The 21,982-nt window shown below is 44.2% G+C and overlaps 1 protein-coding gene across 1 annotated transcript in view; it reads right to left on the bottom strand.

Annotated features, from left to right (window-relative positions):
• Positions 1 to 21,982, bottom strand: part of LOC106899814 (glucose 1,6-bisphosphate synthase-like) — a gene marked incomplete at its 3' end in the record, with an annotated part of 29,713 nt that overhangs the window by 5,534 nt on the left and 2,197 nt on the right. Inside the window, exon 3 of the mRNA XM_014961735.1 lies at positions 5,418 to 5,585. Coding sequence (XP_014817221.1) covers positions 5,418 to 5,585 — 168 coding nt within the window. The remainder of the gene's footprint in view (positions 1 to 5,417; positions 5,586 to 21,982) is intronic.

The raw sequence follows: 21,982 nt of genomic DNA, 5'->3' as shown, positions 1-21,982 counted from the left end.
CCAGCAGTGTGCCCAGGTGGCCAAGAAAGCCACCAGCATCCTGGCCTGTGTCAGGAACAGCATGGTAGGTAGGACTTGGGAGGTGATCATCCCCCTGGACTGGGCATTGGGGAGGCCCCACCTAGAGCGCGACAGACTATTTCCAATGGCAAGAAATGAGAGAAGACCACGATCAGGATGAAGAAAGGGGAGCAGAGGAAGGGAGTAAATTTTCAAAACACATTGAGGATGAGGAGAAATAAGTGTTGAAACATCCCCAGAAGAAAACTTACCACCGCTGATCTTATCTTATAAATGTCACCTCTTATGAGGGCACAAGCTTCCTCTGGATAAAAGGGACAGGGACGTTTTGTACTAGAATTAAACTGATTTTTCCTCCAATATTAAGTGCAATTCTTTGCAATGTCCTTATCTGCATCTGACTCGATATCACCCAATAAGCAATCTCTCAGCTGGAAAGCTTCTACCCATGAAATTCAGCTGAGCTCAATTTTTTTTTAATGGTTATTTCCCTTTCCACCAAAGAATGTGCTTCAAACGTGAACAAGCGGATACTGGAATCTCTTTGGAGAACCATTTCAGCCACTGATGTAGTGTTTCTATAGGATTCACAGAAAAACTTTAAAATAAAGAAAACTCTTTGAATACTGATGGAACTGGAAGCCGTGCCATGGCACCATCAACAGATTTTTATCGAGGCTTATTTATCTTGAGATCAGAGCACATCGCAGAGTTTTATCTGTATTTGTTGCTCAAACATCAAGAAACTGCATGAAGAAAAATAATACTTACAGAATTAGGACCCTATTGGATGCCACTACAATCTAAATAATGCTCTCCTCAAAGGTTGAGGTAAGATTTTTCCTAGGACATCCTCTTAAACCAGTTTTACTGTTTGACAGAGCTCAAAGATTTCATTGGAATAAAAATAGGAATGTGTTTACTTTCTGCCATGGAGAAGTTTTGCTTCAAATGAAGACAACGTGATACGCAGTATGAGAACAAAGATCCCACAGCTGACATCAGTCCAACCCTACTGGGCTTGTTTACCATCCAAACACCTTTGTTAAAGCTGCAGGAAATTAAAATAAATAAAAAATGACAGTGAGAGGAAGTGAATACAGAGTCTCTTCACTATCTGAACCCTCTGCTCAAGTTCATACCTATTTTCCTCCAGGTGCCCTTCTCCCTTTCTCAGAGGCCCATCAGCAGCTCCAACACCTCTTGGGGTAAGTCCTTTCTTTAATAAGTTTCTCAATTTAAAGAATTTCTATTTCCTTTTTACAGGACTCAGGTTTTGATAGTGTCCCCCATCTAATTTCTCCTGGGATAGCTACTGCTTCTAAATTGAAGATATCCAAGTCCACATCCTGCCATTATAGACTTGGTGATAATTAATAACTTACTAATAAGTGTCAGCATGCAAATGCAAATGTGTAACCACCCCAGTGGATCTAAGACAAAATTCTCTTTAGGTGCACTGAAGTATTACAAATTTTTATACCACTGCACAGTTCAGGTGATTTCCCTATATAAAATTCACAGACAGATCTAGTTTGCCATATTTTAAATAATCCTCTTGCACGTCCAGGCCCTAACGATTAATTTCGGTGAAAATGATGGCACCAAGAATGGGATGGAAAGATTTTTGGTTGATGAAATCAAAAGAGTAACAGCTTAATGAAGTCCAGTATTTAAATTTTTCAACTATTATCTTTAGCTCTGTTTATATAGCAACAGGAAACGCATAACAATGACACAAAGATGACTGGTTTTGGCATTGTGGAGGGTCAGTGATGGGTTAATTACCTATTAATAAAAGCAATTGGTTCAGCAGGACAGAGCAATACTTGAGCAAGAAAATGTAGAGTTTGTGCCCTTCCGAAGAGTCAAAAGCAACTTCAGGATATTCTGTGCCTTTTTGGCACATGACTTTTCATGATATATTAATATAATCACACAAATGAAGAACACAGCATGCACTTAAGCATGCAACTTAATTAAGCTTTATTTTAATTGACAGAAATACTTTAGTTACGCTAAATTCTACTTTTTTGAATGGCCATTTACTCCTGTAGCAGGGGGGGACAAATAGAGAGACAGAGTTGCCCATTTTCAGGTTCGGTTCAGCAAAACTGTTAATGCCTTTAGCTTCTGAAACAGGAATACTCAAACAAAGAGATTCAATCTGGTGCAGTTTAGATCAAAACAAGTTCTAATCCGCTTCCCAGAGATTGTGTCTCCACGACAGATTGCTTTTCCTAACTTGAGATACTGTTTTAATAAACAACTAAAAATAGAAGCTCCAGAGAGGGAGCAATTGAATACAACCCGGTTTCTTACTTTCAGAAACCAGCAATGCCTGTGAAACTCAACTTGCAAACACGTTCTCCCCTGACCAAAATGAAACTTTTTGCTTTCTGCCAAGAATGTGTATCAGTCAGCCCATCCCAGCTCCGTCAGGATTTCACCAGCCTGGAAACACAAAGGCAGCACCAGCAACTCCAAATCCAACAGCCTGCACAGGCCAAAAAAGCAAAGTGACTATTATTAACTTCCTCTGCCTTATCAAGATGTTTGCTCAGCTTCAAAGAAAAATGGAATTGTTTAAAGCAACTTCGCTGCTCTTAACAATTCCATCACTGGCAACAAACTACTAGTTTTTAAGACCATTTTACCCTTCATTTCTCCAACTTGTTCCCACTGGATCAGTGGGGACCACATGTACCACATCAATAAGTTTTCTTCATACCAGTACGGTGTTTGTAGCAGATGAGTTTGGTCTGATCAGCTCTGAAAGGCTGGAATTAAAGGAAGCATCATTCTAAAATGTGTTCAGCTTAGAAACCTAAAGCAAACTTTCTGTTACAGACCCAAGAAGAGAAAAAACTGGTCAGATGCAAGGCTGGGTTTCAAATGCTATGAATGAGCTCCAACATGTTACTTATATTCTTTTTAAAGCCTGTATAAACAGACACTGGAATTTGGTTTCACCGCAAGAGTTTGGGTCCAGTTGTACCAGTCAGACACCAGAGTATGGCAACCAGCTGAATAAAATCCTGGCTGTTGCAAGTTCTAAACGAGCCAACAGAAAACAAATTATTTCAGTCATATCTACTGCGGGGTTTGTATCGGAGCATTAACCTGCAAAGAGATGACTATTTTAAAACGCTGAAGTACACAGTATTAAATGAGAGATTGTATCAATCCTTTGTAAATCATGCAATAAAACACATTTTATCACATGGCTGAGGCTCTGTTTATAAAAAAGTGCTTGACAAAGTACATAAGATTCAGTAGGTTTGTCATAACGAGAATGTTTTAGTGATTTTCCAAGTGTAATAGTTACAAATATATCAGTTAATTATATTTTTAACAGTCAAGACTTAAACATCCAATCTGTTCCCACCTTAAGTATGTTTAACATGCACAGTCCAAACCCATTTGTATTTTATACATTCATAAGGAAATAGGGAACATCCATTCTCTGACTCACTCTGTTCATTTTCAAAAGGATTCAACACTTCTCTTTTCTTGCCTCCCACCACCTTCACTGAGGTGAGAGAAAGCTGTATTTTGCAAATTAAGAATCCAACTGCCTTTTGCTTAATATTTATCATAATAAAGTCTGCGCAAGAATGACAGCTGAAGTCAGGAATGACAGTTTAACAGGACTACAACCCCAGATAAATCAATGTTAATTGATTATATAAACAAACTCAGACTCTTCTTTCAAGGTCTGGATAATATCAGATCAATTTCAAATGTACTTTGAATTAATTTCTTATGAAGTTTAGTTGTAAAGAGTAGTTATTTAATCTACTTGTTTGAGGGGGGGAAATTATGAGAGGAACACATCAGTGGAAAAGCAGTCAGGTACTGTACAATAAACAAATTTAAGAACAAATCCACTACAAGGTAACAATGAAGAAAAGAAGCATTGATCATTTTTGATCAAAAACTAAATCAACATCAACTGTTCCTTCCAAAGGTGTTAACTGAGAAGGTGGGGAAAGAAACGAGACAACTGGAGACCAAGTTCTTTGAGAAAGAATCTATCATCTGCCCTTGAACCAAACAGCTCTTCAATGAGAAGCAGAGATGAGGAAGCCTTATATTAATCAACAGGTTAATTTATTTGGACAATCAACACACATACAACTCATTAATGTTGCTTGAAAGAGATGCAAGGAGAGAAATGGAGAAGAGTCTGATTATCTTTCAGTGCTCTTCTGGCATTAAAGACCAAACTCAACAGAAGGAAAAAAAGGAAGGTAAAAGATATCAAAGAAACAAGTCCAGAAAATTGTATTTCTCGTTGTTAATTCAGTTGTAGGTAACACAACCAGTGTTACTGGAAGGATTCCCCCAAAGTTAAACAATTTACAATACAGATGTTCTTCACAGCCAGTCTACATTTGCTTTTTCATCTTAATTCCTGTTCATTTTCTTATTAAAACCTGCTATTTTTGTAGAGTTACTCATAACCTTGGTTAAAAATGAAACAAAAGGCTTGTTTGGTTGGGAAGTAGGTTTGCTTTTTGGATTTTATTCAGGCTTTTTTTGTTTAGCTTTTGACAAACACTACAAGTTTTTATGACAGCTAAGGATTTCCAACTTCAGAGCAGAATAATAGACTTTAACTACCAGCCAAATTCCAGCGGAAGTGATTATATTCTGCCTCCTAGGATGTCAATTAAACCTGCTCAAACTACTTTGTTTTCTTCCAGCACTAACAATTTCATGCCCTCACCCTCCTGTTGAATGGCTGCTGTGTTTCTCCCTCAGCTTGTATTTCAGCAGTGCCCTGTACGACCCAAGTATTTAGTGTGAAATCGTTTCCTCCTCTCCCATGAGGCCTCACCTTGAGTACTGTGTCCAGTTTTGGGCCCCCTACCATAAAAAAGACATTGAGGTGCTGGAGCGGGTCCAGAGAAGGGCAACAAAGATGGTGAGGGGTCTGGAGAATAAGTCTTATGAGGAGAGGCTGAGGGAGCTGGGGTTATTCAGCCTGGAGAAGAGGAGGCTGAGGGGAGACCTTCTTGCTCTCTCCAACTCCCTGAAAGGAGGGTGTAGAGAGGTGGGGGTCGGTCTCTTTTCTCAAGTCACAGGCGACAGGACAAGAGGAAATGGCCTCAAGTTGCACCAGGGGAGGTTCAGGCTGGATATTAGGAAAAAAATTTTCACTGAAAGGGTTATCAGGCATTGGAATGGGCTGCCCAGGGAGGTGGTTGAGGCACCATCCCTAGAGGTGTTCAAAAGATGGGTTGATGAAGTGCTGGGAGGTATGGTTTAGTGATGATGCTCCTTGTTTGTTGTGTGGGTCTTTTTTTGTCAGTTGGGTTGACGGTTGGACAAGATGATCTTTAAGGTCCCTTCCAACCTAGAAGATTCTGTGATTCTGTGATTCATCTTACCTGTGTCGACTGGATCACCGTAAGATCATTAATGTAGCAGAAGCCAGCTCCCATAGCGGAGCGGAGCCCGGCAGTCCCAAAGGTCAACCTGCAGCACAGACGGTCCCGTAACTCTTTATGTTTTCCATTCTGTAACAAGCTTTCAATCTGTTCTTTCGTTTTTTGGTTCTGCAAAAGAAGATTAAGGTCTTCATTTAGTTCTTGAAATCAGAAATTGAACTACGAGAAAGCCGGGGAGGGATTTTACAAGGGCATGTAGTGATGGGACAAGGGGTAACGGCTTCAAACTGGAAGAGGGGAGATTTAGATTGGGTATTATGAAGAACTTGTTTGGTGTGAGGGTGGTGAGAGCCTGGCCCAGGTTGCCCAGAGAAGCTGTGGCTGCCCCATCCCTGGAGGGGTTCAAGGCCAGGTTGGAGGGGGCTTGGAGCAACCTGCTCTGGTGGGAGGTGTCCCTGGATGAAACTGGATGGTCTTTAAGGTCCCTTCCAACCTAAACCATTCAACAATTCTATTTGCTCATTGTTTTTAAATAATTCCTAGTTCTGCACTGCTACAAGTTCTTCCTATCCTATAAAATGCCTGTCTACACAAATTAGCCGTCACTGTAACTCTCCTTTCTGCCATATTCTCTTTTCTGTATCATCCTTATTTATAAAAGATTTCTTGCTGCTGATGATATGCTGATGTGTTTGCCCAGTCTTTAATCCGCTTTCCAGCTCCACAAAGCCTGTAAGTGAGGAGCACAGACTTTAGAACAGGTTTTTCCAAGGCAGGTAACACAAGTTAATTCTCAATCCATGCTGCTGGAAGACAGACAAAAATCCTAACTTCAAAGCAGCGCTTCCTTCCTCCCCACCCGCAGGAAAAGTCTGTAAACAGGCACAGCAAAATAAAGCTGACATTGTAAAACCAAAAATAAAGCCTGTCTTTTCAAGTTACATTAATCGTTAGTGAGGCGGGTACAAGAGTCTCAAAGCCCCTCTTTATCACAAACTCTCAAATAAAGATAGATATTTCTGTCAGAAAAATCCATTTTTGACACTTTTCCCTTCACAGCATATACACTGGATATGAGTGGGTTGAAAAATAAGTCCTATTTCTGAAGGTAAGTATCACATCCATCATTGTAACAGCCACTTTCTCTGTTCTCCAAACTTAGATTTTTAACTTGACTTTGGAGGGTCTCAATCTTGTTGGTAAAACCCGGAGAATCAAAAACAAATTTCCCCAATTACTTAAAAGTTCTGAAAAAATGCGTTTTACACACAATATGTGATACAGCCACTAAACAAAGAATTCTCCTAAGAAATCACTGGATGTATCTTGAAGAGGTAGCATCATTCTAAAGAAAAAAAAACCAAAACATTTTGCTCCCCAAGCACTACTCATGTCAGCAAAACATAACTTTATTGTTGGTCAGAGAACACAAAGAGAGCAGTTGCTTTATGATTTGCCCCCAAAAGCAGCAAAATATACACCCACTAACCCGCTCAGAAGAACTTTTCAAAATAAAAGGCTATGTAAATCAGTTAATTTGATGTATATCAATATATGAACTAGTCTTGTGGTTCATATGGAAGAGCCAGAGTCACTCCTTCTTTCTGGTATTGTTGGCAGCTGGCTATTACACCACTTCACTTCCACTTGCATGGCTACTGGAAGCAGCACCCCGACACCAGATGCCTAGAAAAAGGCCCAAGACAAGCAAAATCATGGCAGGAAGGTGGACAAAGGTGCCAGGGCCACCTCAGAATACCTTACGCAGGGAGTTCCTCATCTGCACAGGAGGGCTCCTTGTACCAACGAAGAAACACAAACACCAGGCAAGTCAGGACAGAACATTTTCAGAAGTGTTGCCATCTCATGCCTTTATCATCATCTAAAACCTGTGACTAAAATGAATGGCCACACAACAAGGAGAAGGTTTGACAACACAGAACAGTAGGAAGCAAATATTGTGATCTGAAACCCACTCCACTTTCAGGAGTCATTGCATTTATGAAAGAATGCAGGTGTTTGTTATTGCCATTTATTACCATTCCTCCTTCAGCTGAGGGAGTGATTATACACATCTCCAAAGGCTTAATTCAAGTATGTACCTTATGGTAGGGAATGCTTCGATGCTACAATCAACACTAGAAAAAGCAGTGTTTTAAAGTCAATCCTATGCAGCACACAGTATGTCATGTAGCAGGGTGGGTAAGAGACACTGTTTACTAAAGTCTTTTTCTCCTCGTTCAGTATTTTTCCAAATTTCCATCACTGTTGAAGCTATTGACTTCTAAGTGCACAATACAACACACTCTGGTCCTCATAGTTACTCTACACCCTCACCTACTTTCAGTATTTTTCCAAATTTCCATCACTGTTAAAGCTCTGGACTTTTAAGTGCACAATAAAACACACTCTGTTTGGTCTTCATAGTTACTCTGCACCCTCACCTACACCAAGGCTAGGAAACAATGGGACAAAATAGGAAAATTTTAACCACAGAATCCCAGAATGATCTGGGGTTGGAAGGGACCTCTGGAGATCATCCAGTCCAACCCCAGAGCAGGGTCATCCAGAGCAGGTCCCACAGGAATGTGTCCAGGTGGGGTTTGAAGGTCTCCAGAGAAGGAGACTCCACCACCTCTCTGGGCAGCCTCTGCCAGGGCTCTGCAACCCTCAAAGCAAATAAGTTCCTCCTCATGTTTAGACGGAACTTCTTATATTCAAGTTTGTGCCCATTTCCTCTTGTCCTGTCCCTGGGCACCACTGGAAAAAGACCAGCCCTGTCCTCCTGACACCCACCCTTGAAGGATTTAGAGGTGTTGATCAGATCCCCCCTCAGCCTTCTCTTCTCCAGACTAAACAGACCCAAGTCCCTCACCCTTTCCCCCTAAGAGAGATGCTCCAGGCCCCTCATCACCTTTGTAGCCTCTGCTGTCCCCTCTCCAGCAGTTCCCTGTCCTTCTGGAACTGGGGAGCCCAGAACTGGACCCAGTGCTCCAGCTGGGGCCTCCCCAGGGCAGAGCAGAGGGGCAGGATGACCTCCCTCCACCTGCTGCTCACACTCTTCCTGATGCCCCTCCAGGATGCCCTTGGCCTTCTTGGCCACCAGGGCCCACTTCTGGCTCCTGGGCATCCTGTTGTCCACCAACATATTAATTAACTATGATGATTAGAATGAGATAGTCATGGTAATATCAACCACACTATCTTGGATGTAGACCTGAGGGGAAGTGAGAGAAGTTGAGTGCAGTTTGACAAAGTAAAACAACAACAGAAGAATATCGAGGTGTGTACTTTTATAAAACAGGGAGCAATTCACCCATGGGATGCTGTTTTGAGAGAACTAGGTGAATAAGTACCTCTATTTTATAACATAGGGACTTTGAAGGCTTTATAAATTGATTTAGTCATCAAGAAACTTAGCCTGTCTATTGAAATTCAGTTAGGTCAAGACACTTCACAGCTCCTGTAAACAGCACAACCCAGCCAGGCTCGCCAACAACAGACTGTGCAGAAGGAATCAATGCACAGCTGTAAAACATAATTACTCCAGCTGCATAATAGTACAGCTCGGGCTGGAAAAGTGCTTCTCTAAAATGGTGTTGCTTCAAGCAGGGTCCAAGGAAGGGTTAAAGAAGGCAAATGGAATCTGAAAGGCAAGGGTGAAGCAGCCCTGACATTTAAAACAGAGGTCAGCCAGGCTTGGTCCCTGGAACATGCTCTGCACAGAGGGAGGTTATTCAGGAGGATCTGAAAAACACTGGAAAAAGCACAATGATACGAGCTGCACGTTTTCATTAGAAAAAAAAATAATAATAAAACTTCTCCCTGGAACATGCTCTGCACAGAGGGAGGTTATTCAGGAGGATCTGAAAAACGCTGGAAAAAGCACAATGATACGAGCTGCACGCTTTCATTAGGAAAAAAAAAATAAAATTTTGTTGAAAAATCTGAAACTCTTCCCACAGCTTGATAACAGATCTCGAAGACTAGCAGGATGAGATATGTGAATTTAAAATAAATTTTAATTTCTTTGTGCTATAAAATAAAACGGCAAGCCATTATTGTTCAGGCTCTCAGATGACTCTGCAACCAAAACGAGCCATTACTCAGCACAGCTAAAAAAAAGACCTAAAAATAAAACAAAAACAATGAGGCATGACAAATATTAAATCCCAGAAGCGAAAACTTCTCCTTTAGCTGTTCACAGGCAGCCAACCAAGAAACAAATGACTAATGGGAAGAGAGTCTGAGGCAAGAGTACATGAAACCCTCATTTCACACTATCATAACCCAATACATCATTTTGCTTTAAAATAAGGTTACTAAATTACACAGCATCTTTAATAGCTTTTTAGGATAACGCTGTTTTGCTTGCCTGCAAACACAGAGTAACGGGTAGTACATGACACAGTTTATGGTCCGGAGCTTTGCAACACTTTTCCGAAGCAGTAGCAGAAATATTTCTTTTATAAATACACTAACGTGCATTTTTGATTGAAATTACCTTATTTATTTCCTAGGGAACAAAAACGACCCAGCCAAAATAGCCTCCAAATAACATTTTTAATTTGCTCAGGTTGTACTCAGCTAAAATTTCCTGTAATCAGGAAAGAAAGGAGGAAAAAAAGAGGTTACAAGATAACGAAGAAAATCTCAAAGCTTTCCACATATGACCTGAAACTCCTGGGGTAACATAAAGAAGGTATTTTACAGGACTAGGGTGTAAATTTGGATGTGGTGATAATCTGTCTCACACTCCGAGTTACATGTTCAATAGCATTGAGGTCATCGTAAATTTGGATGTGGTGATAATCTGTCTCACGCTCTGAGTTACACGTGCAATAGCATTGAGGTCATTATCCCCCTCTGCTCTGCCCTGGGGAGGCCCCAGCTGGAGCACTGGGACCAGTTCTGGGCTCCCCAGTTCCAGAAGGACAGGGAACTGCTGGAGAGGGGACAGCAGAGGCCCACAAAGAGGATTAGAGGGCTGGAGCATCTCTCTTAAGGAGGGATCTGATCAACATCTGTAAATACTTAAAGGGAGGGTGTCAGGAGAACAGGACTGGTCTTTTTTCAGTGGTGCCCAGGGACAGGACAAGAGGAAATGGGCACAAACATGATCATAAGAAGTTCCATCTAAATATGAGGAGGAACTTGTTTACTGTGAGGGTGGCAGAGCCCTGGCAGAGGCTGCCCAGGGAGGTGGTGGAGTCTCCTTCTCTGGAGACATTCCAACCCCACCTGGACACGTTCCTGTGGGACCTGCTCTGGGTGGCCCTGCTCTGGCAGGGGGTTGGACTGGATGATCTTCAGAGGTCCCTTCCAACCCCATTTCATTCTGTCATTCTGTGATTAGAAGACGGATCTCAAGACAGCTGTTGGCACAACTGCCCATGGCATGATCCTTACTATCCAACCCCAGATCATTCTGTCATTCTGTGATCAGAAGACAGATCTCAAGACAGCTGTTGGCACAACTTGGCATGATCCTTACTGTTTTTCATTGCTTCCTGCTTTCCAGTTTTTCTCCAAGTTGGAGCTTCAAAGCCCATGGACCAGTTCAGCTTCTTGCAAATCCTGCTTCAGTAGGAACATATTTGCCATACTAAACTGAGAATTTCAAAAGGCACTGCAGTCAGGTGGGACTAAAACATGAGAGTTTCCACCACTGAAGTTTAACCCTATAGCAAATTCTTAAAAATACAGGGTGGTTTTTTTTGCTGTTCTGTGTTAAGAGTTACGAAATAAAGTAATAAATCCAGAAGTTTCACAGCAACTCTTATGAAGGTTCATTTTTCAAACCGGAATAGTTGTAACATTAAAACACGCAACAAGATTTTAACCTTAGAGACTGGGGTTATGAAGAAGAAAGTCCTTTAGGCCAAGCATATTTTCTGCAGTGATTGGCATCAGAGCACAGTCAATCTCTCCACCAACACTCAGTTTCCTGCCATGAGAAGCAGGAGGCACCAGAGGGAAAATCAGATTAATCAGGCCATGCAGCACCCCACCGTACTTCTGAATTCCAAGGAAATATCATCCATCCCACCTATGGATGCAATTACGTGACGCTGAGGTGAGAGGCTTCCTAGCAGCTTTAAGTAGCTCATTAATGTATTCAAAAATCATTTATAACAGATCACTGCTTAGGAAGGAATTTCTCCAGCCCCAAGCAAGGCGGCAGCACAAATCATTTATAACAGATCACTGCTTAGGAAAGAATTTCTCCAGCTGCTGAAGCCAAGCAAGGCAGCAGCGTGGTGTCAGCACCAAACTCAATTAGCTTCGAAACACAAACACAGACCAGCTGAAGTGCCTGCTCTCAACTGTTGCCTGGATGAATCTGTCAATAAACCCTGTTAATCACAACACAGAAACCCAGCGTAAGCAAAAGAGAAGTTCCTTAGAGATTATCAACTACAGTGTTTGGACATTATTTTTAATATCCTTTTAACAAAAAAAAAAAATCCAACACAAGACTGCCTAAAGCTTCCTGTTTTAAGCAGAACTAAACTAGGCTGGCTGATATAAAAAAAATAGTCATTCTTCAATAAAAGCAATGCTCTAAGATATCCTTGAGTCCCCAGTGGCTCCAACAAAGCAATCTAAATTCTTCTCATGGATTTAGTGGTTTGAAGAGCCCACAGAACTCGGTGCTGCTTCTGAAGGCAAGAAGTACGTGGATGTCAGTGATATGAAAACAGCATTTCTTTCAGTATCCACACCCAGCACGCCCAGTCCCTGCACTACTGGCCAACAAGGCTTTCTGGAAGAGCTGCTGAAGCCCTCGAGGACAGTGGAGAAGGTCAGGGATGGCAGGTTGGGGACACCAAGTGCCACATCAGTGTGGGAGGGTGAGCTCAATACTTGCAGCCTTACCCCACCAACAGAACTGGACTCTGTGCTCCAAATATGACCTCCCCAGAGCAGAGAAGAGGGGCAGGATGACCTCCCTCATCCTGCTGGCCACACTCTTCTTGAGGCCTTCCAGGAGACCATTGGCCTTCTTGGCCACCAGGGCACATTGCTGGCTGGTGGGCAACTCATTGGCCATCAGGACTCCCAAGTCTGTCTCTGGAGAGCTGGTAGAATCATAGAATGGTTAGAGCTGGAAGGGACCTTAAAGATCATCAAGTTCCAGGTCCCCCCCAACCTGTCCTGGTCCATGGGGTTATTCCTCCCCAGGTGCAGGACCCTACACTTGCCCTTGCTGAATTTCATTAGGTTCCTCTCTGCCCAACTCTCCACCCTGTCCAGATCATACCTCCCAGTAACCAGGCTGAGGATGCTACCCCACACTAGGAAGTGGTTAGGGGAGGAGGGGGGAGAAGAGGAGCAGTACCATAGTTTGACAGAGTCTATCTCCTGCGATAGGAATGTGTCTGCACAGGCCTGAGCTCAGCTCAGCACCAAGCAGGATGTCTGGCAGAAGCAGGACTGATTTTCCCCAAAGAAGGTAGAGATGGACCCTTCAAAGCCTCCAAGCCCCACGCTGCTACTGGCTTTCAGAGGATGACTTACAGAATCATAGACTCAACGCTGCTACTGGCTTTCAGAGGATGACTTATAGAATCATAGACTCACCTAGGTTGGAAGAGACCTTTCAGATCTAGTCCAACCATCAACCCAACACTGACAAACCCACCACTGACCCATGTCCCTCAGCACCACATCTGCCCGGCTTCTAAATACCTCCAGGGATGGTGATTCCACCACTTCCCTGGGCAGCTTCTGGCAGAGAGCGGGGTCCTTCAAGCCCACCAGGACCAAACCTCCCAAAGGCAAAGAGGGTGAGGAAGAGAGCAGCACTGGGGAGGGAAGAAAGACCCACACACCAACCCACATCCTACAGGGATGGGGGGATCTCTGCCACATGCAAAACAGCTTTCCACACATCTGACAAGTGGCCACCACACCACAGGGTCCTACTCCTTGCAGTCACACATACACAAAGATATATATATATAGGTCAGGACAAGGCAGCAATCAAGAAGCAACAGATGGAACTCCTTCTGCTCCGGGTGGGGAAAGGGTCCTGGCCACTGGCAGCACACAAGGAGGTGGCAGATAAGGTGGCAATGACCAGAGGCCTGGAAGGAGAGGCTCATACTACCTGAACATCCACTGTTGGGGCCAGGGAAGGAAAGAGGTGCCTCTGGATGGTGACTGGGCTGGAGTTGGGTTTCCAGCTGTGGCTCTCAGGGAGAGGATAAGCAGGAGAAACAGCACCATTCCCTCAGTCTGACCTCAAAGGGTGAGTGCTCCAACCTCTGACCATCTTGGAGCCCCTCTGCTGAACTTGCACCAGTTTGTCCATATCTATCTTGTACCGCAGGGCTCAAAACCAGATGGGGTATCTAGATGCAGGCTAACAAGTGCTGGGTAAAGGGAGATAATTCCTTCCCCACAATGGCCCAGGATGCTGTCTATTTCCTCCAGTGTCAGCAGAGGTCCCTGGCTTCTACCTACAGAGACTGCCAGGGTGTTCCTCCTTCCCAAGTGCAGCCTGTCCTTCACTGAATTTAACTTAATGTCCCTTCTGGTCCATTCCCCTCCCCTGAATAGCAGCTCTGCCCTCAACTGTCTGCTTCCCAACGCAGCAGCGCCTACAAACACGACCCGAGTGTCCTCAGAGACATTTATCTACCATTTCAAGATGTAAATTTGTGAAGCATTCTTACTTTTTAAATAGCTTTGAGGCTTGCCATTTGATACGTGGGAAGTGAAGAGCAACAAGAGGTCAGGCAGCCTTCTCCTATCCAGTTTCAAGGGGACTATACCAAGCTCATTCAGGTAGTCCTCTCATTCTCACAGAGTGGGGTTTTGTGTTACTAACAAGCTGGGAGGAGAGAGAATGAGACTATCAGAACCCCCCTTTCAGGACTTCAGATTCATTGTCACAAAGGAATGGAAACAAGAATCACTTAGGACAGAGACAGACAGGCCGCTACGTGGGCATCTGAACATAGTTCTACACCTACGTGAGCACCAGAAAGAGAGAATAAGTTCTGCATTATTTTTTCTATAAAATTATTACACAAATGTATATATAGATGAAATCTCTAGAAAGTGAATCTTATAAAAATTTACTGCCAGAATGAGATGTAGAGCAGAACTGTGGGCTCGTGTCCCACATCTGCACTCCAATGTAGCAGCTGAGACTCTGCAACATAAACACATATAAAAAAGGCTTAAGGTTTTATTAAACAAAAAAAATATATATTCTCTGCTGAATTCAGCGTTGTGTTTCTTCATCTTCAGTTTCATATGTACTCCACAGTTGCCTACTGAAACAGAACTACACTTATTTTTTTGTAGCTCATCAGGATCATAATCGGAAACAACTGGAGAATTAAAAGGACAAGGGCATTAGCTGAGTATTTCTTACTGGCTCTTTCCCTCTCAATCATGTTAATAATGTGTACTTACTGCCAGCATTAGGTTTCAAAGCTAATATCCTGTCAAAATAAGTGGCAGTTTACAACTCTCACAGCAATCATCTTTTGTTTTGCAGACACTCTTCGCATACATAGCCTGGAAGAATTAGGAAAAAAAAAAGACATCTCAAATTTGCTTAGAATTGAGTAAACTTGACAGCCATGAACTAGGTTCATCAAGCTTTGCCAGGCAGCCTTGTTTTTAGGTTTTTTTTTTTCAAATAAAATCAGGGGAGTCCCTAAAAGCCAAACACACCAGAGTATTTATTTGTGGGAACTCCTAACAAAGAGAAAGGGAGCATTGGCCATGGCACTGCTAACCACGTTCCATACACACCTCAGCACCAGCATTAAATTCTTATTTACAATTTCTCCTGGAAATTGTAGGTTCTCATTTCCTCTCATTAAGCAAGAAATGTTTGTTTTCTACTCAACAACAGCCCTAATATTTTTATGTGAAAATCAGTTGGGTAAGCAGAGGCAAGCATCTACTCATTAGTTACTGGGGTGGGAGCAGGAAAGGTGATGGCAGAGCAAATCACAGCCCCTACACATGGCCGTAGGGACTCTACTTGAGAGGCAGAAGGTTCTCCACCCAACACCTCTTGTCTCTGCCAACCCACTGTGGGAACATTTACATTCCGAGTTTAATCATAGAATCATAGAATTGCCCAGGCCAGAAGGGACCTCCAAAGGCCATCTAGTCCCACCTCCCCGCAGTCAGCAGGGACACCCCCAACTAGACCAGGTTGCCCAGGGCCTCGTCGAGCCTCTCCTTGAATATCTCCAGGGAAGGGGCCTCAACCACCTCCCTGGGCAACCTGTTCCAGTGCTCCACCACCCTCACAGTGAAGAACCCTCTCCTCATCTCCAGTCTAAATCTGTTCCCCTCCAGCTTGAAGCCATTGCCCCTCGTCCTGTCACTCCAGGCCTTTCTAAACAGGTTCTCCCCAGCCTTCCTGTAGGCTCCCTTCAGGTACTGGAAGGCTGCTATTAGGTCTCCCCGGAGCCTCCTCTTCTCCAGGCTGAACAACCCCAGCTGCCTCAGCCTGTCCTCGGAGCAGAGGTGCTCCATCCCCCTGATCATCCTTGTGGCCCTCCTCTGGACCCTCTCCATCAGGTCCATGTCCTTCTTCTATTGAGGGCTCCAGACCTGCACACAAGACTCCAGGTGAGGTCTCACCAGAGCAGAGCAAAGTGGCAGAATCACCTCTCTGGACCTGCTGGAGAGATGCTCCAGGCCACTCAGCATCTTTGTAGGCCTCTGCTGTCCCCTCTCCAGCAGTTCCCTGTCCTTCTGGAACTGGGGAGCCCAGAACTGGTCCCAGTGCTCCAGATGAGGCCTCCCCAGGGCAGAGCAGAGGGGCAGGATGACCTCCCTCCACCTGCTGCTCGCACTCTTCCTGATGCCCCCCAGGATGCCCTTGGCCTTTTTGGCCACCAGGGCCCCATTGCTGGCTCCTGGGCATCCTGTTGTTTGGCTTGGTCTGTTTTGTTCCCAAATCCTGGTCCCTCAATAAGCCACACCACCCCCATAACAGTCGGCTTCTTCTGGTAGGGAGCTCGTAACAGTGGAGGAAGCCAAGTTGAAAGAACATTTTAGGTACAGTCTACCTCCATTCCCTCTCTCTGGAGTGAGCTGTAAATAATTTTGCTCCATGCACCAAGAACAGCCCAGCCAGCCAGGGTCTACCTCCATTCCCTCTCTCTGGAGTGAACTGTGAAATAATTTTGCTCTGTGCACCAAGAACAGCCCAGCCAGCCAGTCATATCCTGGGCTGCATCCCCAGCAGCGTGGCCAGCAGGGCCAGGGGGGGATTCTGCCCCTCTACTCCACTCTGGGGAGACCCCACCTGGAGAACCAGGGTGAGGGGGGGGAATTCTGCCCCTCTACTCCACTCTGGGGAGACCTCACCTGGAGAACTGGGTCCAGCTCTGGAGTCCTCAGCACAGGAGAGACATGGACCTGTTGGAGCAGGGCCAGAGGAGGCCACAGAGATAGGCCACATAGGTAAAGGGATCCCCACACCACCCTCCATCTCCACACCCCATTAGAGTCCTACATGCAAGTGGAAGCTTCCTACAGCTGAGGACAAAGGGATCTCCACACCATTCACCTTCTCCATACACCATCATGGGCCTCCAGGCAGCTGGAAGCTCCTCACACCCAAGGACTAAAGATTTCTGTCCCACCCTCCATCTCCACACCCCATCATGGCCTTAAAGACACCGTGAAGCTCCCCAAAGCCAAGAAGGCACACCACCTACCACCTCTGTATTCCACCACCTCCATAGCCTGTCAGTGTCCTACAGGTAGCTAGAAGCTCCCCACAGCCATGAACAGAGTCACCATCCCACCACCACCTTAAGTAGATAAAGTTCCTGATTCCTGAACTAGAAGGCACACCACCTACCACCTCTGTATTCCACCACCTCCATAGCCTGTCAGTGTCCTACAGGTAGCTAGAAGCTCCCCACAGCCATGAACAGAGTCACCATCCCACCACCACCTTAAGTAGATAAAGTTCCTGATTCCTGAACTCCTTGGCTGGTTCTTCCAGCTGGTGCTATGTTTTTTGGCATCTTTTGGGATTGCTCCTTGCTGTCCTTGTTTCCTTATATTTAAGCATCTTTAAATATGTCTGTGTATATACGATGTGCATATAGAAATATATCTATATAAAGCGTATCCATGAATAAATCTGAGAGCTACACAGAGGAACTCGGGTGGGTGGAAGGCACCAGGGCTGGGTGCTGCAGGGCCAGCAGACAAACCACCTCTTTTATATTGGCCCAATACAAAACAATAAACAAAAAAAAACCTTACATAACTGCTTTTTTACAGCCATTTCCGCATGTCTTTTTTAAATAAACTGGATTGAAACTTATTGTAGTAATGCTTTACAGCTCGCTGCTGCTGAAGGAGGCAGTTTCACATTCCCAGACTGTTCCTGCTAATGCCCTGGCCCCTTTCTTGTGTCAGGAAAAACATTTATGCAGCTGCAGTGACTCTGATCAATAACAAATCCACTCCCTTCCCCCCCCCGGCTTCCCTGGGTCCATTCCCCAAATGAATATTGTGCCAGCTCAGGCAGGTAGCAAGGGGGGAGTATAGCAACAAGGAAGGCTGAGACTACCCTCTTTCTGCAATTCTCTCATGATCTGATGCAGAATAAAAAATTTAAAATTATTAGACTACCCAGTTTAGACCAGCAGTTAAAAAAAAAACCACACAAAATATCCTATATCATACAGAATTTATGAACTCAGATATATCTAACACAGGGAAAAGCCAAATTATACAAAGCAAGTCTCAATGCTCAAGTCTTATTTCTGATATCTGAAAATTATAGTGTGTAAACACAGAATGGCAACCTCCTTTCCAGCCTCCATGACAACACAGACAGCAATAGAGCTAATTTATCAATACAGACAATAACATCATGAAGTACAAGTTCCAAGAACATCCTGATGGACTTCAGGTAGTTTAATGTCTTAGAAGAGGCACTAGAGCACAGTACTTTGTTTTTTTCAGAGCTATCTCCACTTCACAAAGGTGTTTATCCGCTCTCAGTTGTGTTGGTTGGACCAAGATAGGGTTTGTGCCTGAGTCTACCCAAAATCAATTATTTCAAGAATTCACAATTTTGTCTTCCATGTTTTAATATCAGAACTTGCAACACATACACGTATTTTTGAAGAATTTCTCTTCTCACTTGTGGCCAACTCCTAGACTCTGTTTTCCCAGTTTTATTCTTAAAAATTCACTTCAAAGTCTTAATAAGAAAAAAATATTGCCCATTAAGTGACAGGAGCAGGCCATTGTTCTCTAACTACCAAGTCCATTTCTTCTTGAAACGCATCTTAAGTGTCACAAAAGTTTAAAGAACACTGAAAGGCACTTCAAAAAAGCCCTAAAACCAACCAAGCCACCTTGTTGGCAAGTAGGAAGCTATTCATGCTGTAGCCACCTTGTTGGCAAGTAGGAAGCTATTCGTGCTGCATAAATACACTGACATTGAGTCCATGAATTAATAAAATAAAATGAGAGTACAGGGAAAGGGGCAGCACAAGCAGCTCCTGGAGAATTAATTCAAGTTTTTTCCCCTCCATGTGATATTCTAACAGTGCTTTTGCAACAAGCACAGACCACAGCCCAGGACCAGTCTGTGTACGAATGCTCCTCCATATCTTTATTGAAGGTGGGCAAAGCTACACTACACCAGGGATGTCCAGGAACAGGACTCTTGCCAACGATCCTACAGGGCTAATTAATAAACCAGCAGCCAACAGTTTGAGTTTAGGCTTCATTCTTAGAGTGAGGACTAACAGGGAAAGCAAAAGGGCACCCATTATTTACTCTGACTTGGAGGCAAAGCTGTGAATCTTTCTTTAGAACCGTATTTTTCATTAAGTAGGTCAGGATCTTAATCAGGCTGTTTTCTCCCACCAGCTGCTGGGCTAATATGTGACCCTCAGACTTACACTGAAACCTCTTCTGCTGAGATGGACAACAAATGCTCAGCTATTGAGCTGAGCACACTTCATTTTCCTGCCACTCTGTGCACGTAGCACATTCTTGCTATAAAGCCACTTAGGACAAGCAGATAAAATCATTACTACAACCTAGGTCCAAAATTTTAACGTTTGCTCTAAAGAAAGGCAGTTTTCTTGGAGACAACTGCTCTGACAAAGCTTCTACAGGAGCCAGACTCTTTCAGGAGACTCAAGGCAGATGTGGAAGTACAATAGGAAAGTTAGAGAGTGGATGAAGAGGAATTAAAGGGAGAAAAATATAGAACAATGACTAATTGTTCACATAGTTTACCAATGAAGACCAAACAAAAGGCGAGTGCCTCCTGCCTCCAAGACAAAAGTAAACACACAGCAATTAAGGAGAGAGAATGGGAAAGGAAGAAGATCTAGTCAGTGAGCTGTTGCTATAAGCATTAATGAAGATGCTCGATATTGCTATGAGAGAAGAGGAAAACAAGATCATCATCATATGATCAGGTTTCCTCCACCCACCCACGCCCCAGCCCATAATCAGTTACAGTTTTAGAAGAGGTTAGCGCATACACCCAAATCAAAAAAGATGAAGAGCGCAGCTCTAAGAATTAATTACAGTGAGTAATTTTCAATTAAGCTAGAGGACAAAAGCTCCCCACAGCTAAACACAGCTGTGAATGTAGCGCATAGATTTTTCCTTGATCAGAGGCAGCAAAAATCCCTAAGGCCAACGAAATGGCGAGTGGGGAAGGGGTGAGACAGAGACAGCTCCTTGTCAAGCTGTCTGATACACAGCAAACCTACAGAGACCTCATGTCCTAGGATTGTGGTGAAATACAAGGGCATAAGACAAATAACCCCTCCTTATGCTGGACTTGCTGGTTTCTCTTCGCCTTCCCGTCCCACAACACTGTCACCTCCTTCATTTCCATCCTCTACAGAGCATCTCCAGAGCACCCATGCCCCGAGCCCTGCAGCTCCTCTCCTGCAGGAGCATCGAGTTCTCCTTCTCCAGGGGATTTTGAACTTTCAAAATTCACAGGAACTCTCTTTGAAATCTCTCCAAGTAATAAATTTGAGCAGCCTTGTAGGAAAGGTCATGATTATCACCTAGGGAAGCAAGGGTAAACAGGTACAATCAAACTGACTCTTGTTTGTCTTTTATTGGTTCATTTTGTCCTTAGAAGTAGCTATAAAAATAGTAATATTTCACTATTGCTGGCTGTAATCAAAATACTTTTCCCCAATAACCTTAACATTAAAAAGCGTTAGTTCTCCTACATCATGCATTTTTAGGATAAACACATATTAATCTGTTTAACAAAAAAAAAAAACCCAACACCACACCTTTCAATACACTGATCAGAAGTTATATTTTTAAAAAACCACAACTATTCACTAGAGTTCAATCTGCGTTATCAAGTATATTATCATAAATTTTTTCCACTCTTTTCCACTCCTTCCCTCCCCCATGCCACTGTTCCCAGATATTTTCACAACAGCAGCTCAGAGCGCAGAACATGCAGATGGCAAGTGTTAATTCCTGCAAAAAGGAAAGGAGAGAGCGTATTTCCAAGTAGCAGAAAGCTCATCTAAGGGCCATCAGGTAGAGTTTTACTTGTAACCCTCCTGCTTTGATCCCGACAGGACGAAACTAAAGAGGAAATCGTATAAAAGCATTGACATTCACTCTAAAGTAAAAAGAAAGAAAAAAAAAAGAAGCCACAGAGAGAAACCTAAACCACTGGTGAACGGGGAGTTTACCCTCCCCCATCTCCACAATATTTTTTAAAGCAAAGGCCATGACGTTTGGACAAAGCAGCTGAAAAAGTAACCCTTTGAACAACGAATTAAGCAAAATAGCCTTCAATGTCATATTATTACAGCCCAAAAATTTGCTTTGGATGGTTTAATCAGAACTAAGCGAGCCTGCAGCCCCCGACACCCTGCTGGAGCTGAAAAGGGAAGGACCACGCCAGAGCTTAGACCTCGGGAGCCTCTCTCGTTCCTGGGGAGGGCGTTAAAAATCGGGAAGCTGAGGAAAACAAAACGATGCCGTTCGACTCTGGCTGCATTTTAAGCCCTTAAACAATCTTTCCTTCAACCTGCTTTCACAAGGTGCAGGTTTTCCTGTCGTGAGGAAGAAGCAGGAGCAACATGAAGCAGGTGCCGCGGCTCCATGTGCCAGCCTGATGACATCAGGCCATCCCTTCGCCAGGTAGAGGCCCCCCCCTCACCTTTACCCTCTCCCAGGTTACAAATTTCTCAGTCACGGCAGCTTTGGCTGGATCTAAATAGATATTTTTGAGAAGGGCATCTACCAATCCCCCACCACCACCCTCCCCCGTCTCGGGGGTAAGGGCCCAGCTGAGGGAACAGGGAGGGCCCAGGGGAGGGAGAAGGGACCCAACGCCATCCTTGTCACCGGGAAGGGGACAGCACACACCATGGGACCGATGACAACAGCCCCGGGAGGGCGGAGAAGCAACTACAGGGTGTGAGGGGGAAGATGTCCCGCTGTCGCCGGCCTTCCCCCCCCCCCCCCGCACCGCCCCCCCCACCACCACCCCCCCCCCCCCTCCCAGCTCAGCCCCCGCCACCCCTCCCTCCCCAGCTGCG

The sequence above is a fragment of the Calidris pugnax genome, unplaced genomic scaffold, assembly GCF_001431845.1.
Source record: "Calidris pugnax isolate Ruff unplaced genomic scaffold, ASM143184v1 scaffold506, whole genome shotgun sequence".
Classification (NCBI taxonomy): domain Eukaryota; kingdom Metazoa; phylum Chordata; class Aves; order Charadriiformes; family Scolopacidae; genus Calidris; species Calidris pugnax.
This window is presented reverse-complemented; position numbering and strand designations above follow the sequence as displayed.